The sequence below is a fragment of the Psammomys obesus genome, unplaced genomic scaffold (genome assembly GCF_907164565.1).
Source record: "Psammomys obesus unplaced genomic scaffold, mPsaObe1.curated_primary_1811, whole genome shotgun sequence".
In the NCBI taxonomy this organism is placed as follows: domain Eukaryota; kingdom Metazoa; phylum Chordata; class Mammalia; order Rodentia; family Muridae; genus Psammomys; species Psammomys obesus.
The window spans coordinates 299,945-305,179 of record NW_026594014.1 but is presented as its reverse complement, the minus strand read 5'-3'; the positions used below and the strand labels follow the sequence as shown (position 1 = coordinate 305,179).

The 5,235-nt window shown below is 48.0% G+C and overlaps 1 protein-coding gene across 1 annotated transcript in view; it reads left to right on the top strand.

The window, feature by feature from the left end:
* Positions 1 to 3,630: 3,630 nt before the first annotated feature.
* Adgre1 (adhesion G protein-coupled receptor E1) overlaps positions 3,631 to 5,235 on the top strand; it is a 94,489-nt gene continuing 92,884 nt past the window's right edge. Inside the window, exon 1 of the mRNA XM_055617768.1 lies at positions 3,631 to 3,694. Within this exon, the coding sequence (XP_055473743.1) occupies positions 3,664 to 3,694 (31 nt within the window). The 5' untranslated portion in view covers positions 3,631 to 3,663. The remainder of the gene's footprint in view (positions 3,695 to 5,235) is intronic.

Genomic DNA, 5,235 nt, shown 5'->3' with positions numbered 1-5,235 from the left:
ACACACACACACACACACACACACACACACACACACACACACACATTCTGGCCTTTGGAAAGCAGGGAAAATCTGGAGACTCAGACTCTATGCCACAGGAAATGGCTCTGGAGACAGAGTTAATCCTTTCCATCCAGAAATTGATCTGGATTGCTGATTATGCGTACGCACCTGGCCCCCTTCATACCACATAGGGATAGGAACTAACCAGACTGTCAGTCCATTGATAGACAAAACTCACCGTGACCGGTGGCAGCCCAAATCAACGTGAACTCTTAACAAGGGGCTGGAACTTGTCTAATATCCAAACCTTTAACCTAGGCACTTCCGCTTAGTCTGATGCTTTTCATTCTGCCCTGTGGGGTTAATTCATCTGGAAAAACACAACATCACTGGATGCCTGAGATTACTTTGTGGGCACGTACCAACGGTTTGACTAAATGTGTCTCTTCTGATGCTTTCCAGAGTGAGCAGACAGGTTGATCAGGACCTAGACGCATTAAATTTTCCATTTCTGAATTAAAACAACAGTCAGATTCCCTTGCAGAAACGGCCCTACAAAGTTGGAGCAGCTTAGACTTACTTTTCATGTGAAAAAGGAAACTATGGATTTATGAGAAACTTGTTGTTTCTATGCTAATTGATCAGGAGTAATTAAAAAAAACATCTTGCCATGGTTGAGACAAAAGCGCCAGCCCATGTTCTCCTGTTGCCCGCAGCTAACTACTTTGCTATCAGCACTGGCTGGGCCTTTAACTCTCACTCTAACTGAACTACTGGCAGGGCCCTGTAATCGGCGTCCAGCATATCAGATTACAACCTGTTTCTCAGAAGTGCTGACTGTGCATAACAACAGGTTTCATTACCGTGTAGTTGGAGCATTTTCCTGCCTCTTGTTGCTGGCGAGTTTCTCCTCCTCATTCCATCCACCTCACCCCTCCAAGTCCCCCTTCTACTTCTATGCTCTTCTTCTTGTGACCCAGTGAATTTCGTTAGTGTTGCTGGCATGCGTGTGGGTACGAAGTTATTTCTAGAACCGGACACCTCACCATTGGCCACAACACTTAGGAATGTCTCTTCTACCGTTAACTGCCAACATATCCTCAGGGAGGAACCGGGTTTCGTCACCCTCTAAGGGACGTGGTGTCTTGGGAGCTCCCTCTCTCAGCAGATGTTGGTGGGTCAACCCTGCACAGGTCTTGCTCGTGTGACCATAGCATGTTCATGTCATGCCATGCCCTGCCCACAGTCCCCGGCACGACACCTCATCCTGATGCCTTTACTTTCTTTCCTCCCTTCTTCCCTGACATTCCCTGAGCCTTGGAAGGTGACTGAGCATCTGGTTATCCCCTGTGACCTGTTATGAGTCTCTGCATTGCCTAACGGAAAAATAAGCTTCTTGGAATGTCAACATTTTGACACAAAGCTAAAGAGGAGAGTCTACTTCACAGAGCAAAAGGAAGTGTACAAAAATCAAAACCAAAACCAAACCCTTCAAAACAAACTAAATTAACCAACCAACCAACCAACTGAAGAAGCCTGATAAGTGAGTGGAATGTTCATCCCAAGAGCTAGACTCTGGTATTGTATTTCTATATAATGCTGGTCTTGTTTGATCACACCCACGATTCTTAACTGACCAGCACATGCTATCCTGACATCCTACAGGCACTGTTTTATTGTTGACAGAATTGTGTCGCCTGGAACCAGCCACCTGCTTGTGGGGTCAGGCTCAGAGTGTCATCAGGCTGGATCCCCTTAAGAGAAAAACCCCACTGGCTGATGACAGAAGTGGGAATACCAACGTCCCTTGGGAGCACCCTCTGCAAAATGTGTTCTCCAATGTTGTGCTGGACAGTTTTAGGTCAACTTGACACAAGCTGAGATCATCTGAAAGGAGGGAGCCTCAGTTGAGGAAATGCCTCCAGAAGATCTAACTTTAGGCCAGCCTGTCAGGAATTTTCTCAATTAGTGATTGATGGGGAGGGCCCAGCCCATTATGATCAGTGCCATCCCTGGGCTAGTGATTTGGGTTCTATGAGAAAGCAAGCTGAGCATGTCATGAGGAACAAGCCTTTATGGTCTCTGCATTAGATCCTGCCTCCAAGTTCCTTCCCTGTTTGGGTTCCTGGCTACCTTTGATGATCAACAGTGCTGTGAAAGCATAAGCCACATAAGCCCTTTATTCCCCAAACTGCTTTAGTCATGGTGTTTCCTCACAGCAATAAGAACCCTGAGGAAGACAGATACTTCCATAGGCTCCACGTTCCAAATACTAATTTAACAGCCCTCATTTTTGCCTCTTTTCTCACTTCCCTGCTCCTCAACTGTTCTATCATAGGGTCATCTCTCTGAAAACTGCTTTGACCAGTGTCTTTGTGTCAGAGCCTGCACCTAAAGTATGGGGCATGTGAACTGTGACACCTGGGGAACTGGCCTGGAGCAAGAGTGAGGTTGAGCTGTGTCTAAATTCCAAAAATCTCATCTTGAGACCAGCAGGAGTAAGGCTAGCTCCCTTCTGGTTCCAAGTCTGCGTGTCTGACTCACGTCGTCCCTCGACCCCCACCTCTGATACCCTCCAGGCAGTCACTTTATCCGGTGGCCAACTTTCAGGTTTCCTCATTAGGACGTGTCCAGCTAGCACCTGGACTTCCTCTTAATGCAAATGAAGCATTCCCAACACCTCAGCCCTAGCCAATGATGTCCACCCACCCTGGTAACCCCTATCGACCCCCCGAGCTTTATATAGCCTTATTCCCCCCAATAAAGCAGAGCTTTGTCACCGAAAGGTTGGAGAAGGCTTTCAGGCACTCACTGCTGGACTGCTAACCTACATGTCCAGCAAAGCTTCATTCCTTTAGGTCCAGTGCCTGCTCACTTCTGTGCCTGGATGCTCTGAGGGAAAGATCCGGGCTCCAGACCAATACTAGGGGATCCCAGCTAACACGTGACTTGACTTCTGCATTTCTGAGGTCATGTTGGCACATGTGTTGGGGGCTGGGGATGAAATGGTTCCTATGGGGGGGGGATAATCAAAGTGTGGTGTGTACTGTGGGGTGTGTAGTCTGTGGTGTGTGGTGTGTGTGTATGGTGTGGTCTGTGGTCTGTGTGTATGCCACAAGGTTGACAAGATGACAGAACTGAATCTTCTTGGCAGAAAGCCCATGGATCACAGTCGCCAGATACAGCACGGTTATGAGGGTGGCTTCGTGGAAAAGGCTTTGATACCTTGAAGATTGGGGTTTGCGTCACTGTGTGAAGCATACACAACCTCACTGGTTTGGTGCAAATAGAGGAAGAGAAGAGAGGTGGAAGATAAAGGGGTGGTGCTGAAATAAAAGAATGAAAGAGAGGAGAGAAGGAGAGGTGAGATAAAGGAGAGATGGAGAGAGAAGGAGGGAAATGGTGAGAGACGGGGGAAGATGAGGAGGAGGTGCAGGAGGAGGACAGGAAGGAGGAAAGGGAGCAATGTGTGCACCAGCCAGATTTAAGGGAGAAATTAGGGGATTGCCAGGCTGTCCACCTCTGATGGTGGCAACTCAGCAGAAAGCTGCCCAGGCTCTGTCTGACTGCGTTGAGCAACCCTAGCTCCACCCCTTTCCTTCCCCACACAGCAAGTTTTTAAAGGGAAGGCTTTCTTCCTTGAATGACTGCCACAGTACAATGCGGGGCTTCGGGCTGCTCCTCTTTTGGGGTGAGTGTGAGGCTGAATGGGACAAGGGAGGGATGGCTGGGGTGTGGGCTGGAAATGGCTTTCAGGGAGAAGTGACATTCTTGGAGGGGTCCTGCGCATAGGCTACAGTCTTGGGTCTGCTGTGCACAGCAAACCTCTACTTTGGAGCCCTTTGACAAAGTTCCTCGACTTAGGGAGATCTTCCTGGAGCTGTTCATTTGGCACGTGTGCACTGTGAGCCATCTCAGTTCTAGCAGTACCGAGTAAACACATGTGTGCATCCAGTAGTCCTCCCCTTACCATTGCACAGCGCTTCGTCTTTACAAAGTCATTGTCACCCTCGTCTCAGAGAGCAGAAGACAGGAGTAAAGGCGGTAGCTTGCTGGGCTTGGGCAACAGCTCAGTGTGTGAAGTGCCTGCTGTGCAAACAGGAAGACCTCAGTTTGATCCCAGAATCTGTTAAAAAAGCCAAGCACGCTGCTGCACACTTCCACGTGTGGATCTGGTGGGTAGAGAAAGATGATCCCTAGCCCTGATGGCCAGCCTAGCCCACTTGGTGGACTCCAGGCCAGGGAGAGAGTCTGTCTGTACAGTTAAGGTGGATGGTACCTGAGGGATGAAGTCTGAGGTCATCCTCGTGGTCTATACATGCCTGAACATACATGTGCATGCTCACTTGCGCTATGCACACACACACAATGCACACAATGCAGTATATGCACAATACAGTGCATTGCACGTAACACACACGCAATGCACACACAACACATGCAAAAGGAAAGACAGTGAACAGGACTTAGTTAATGAGGGGTAGAGCCAGGGTGTAAAATCAGTCCAGCTCTGGTCTCGTTCAAGATGGGTAAAAGAATTCAGGTGAGTGTGAACTCTGTGAGAAACTCTGAGCCATGGCGGTGCTCTGCTGCAGGGAGCAGGGGAAGACAGTGCTGAGCTGGGACCAGACTGGGGGCTGCAGCTTTCCTTCCTCTTTCCTGTTGCTTTTGTTTTGGGCACCAGTGTGTCTCGATGCATGAGCTTCCACTTTTCTGGTTTTCTTTCACGTTTGCAAGATTTTTTTCATTTGTTTAAATATGAAGATTGGAGCCATGGGTTTTCTGTTTTAGAGATGAAGTGGGCACACACACGTAATCCTAGAGGTCAGAGGACAACTTTGGGTGTTGGGCCATACATTTTACCTTGCTGAGAAGGTGTCTCCTACGCACACTAGGCTGCTGGGGACTGTGTGGTCTTTGCCTCACATCTTGCCGTAGGAATGCTGGGATTATGGACATGCACTATGGTTAATTTATGTGCTTTCTTGAGAGCTGAAATCAGCTCCTCAGGCTTGTGTGGTCAGTGTTCTATTCACTGTCTGGATGGGCATCTGTCTCATCTAATCTCTCTCTAACCACTCTCTATTCTCTGCCTCTGTATGTATCCATGTATGTATCTGTCTATCTACATATGTACCTATCTATGTGTCTATCATCTGTATATCATCTAACTATCTATCCATTATCTATCTATCTATCTATCTATCTATCTATCTATCTATCTATCTATCT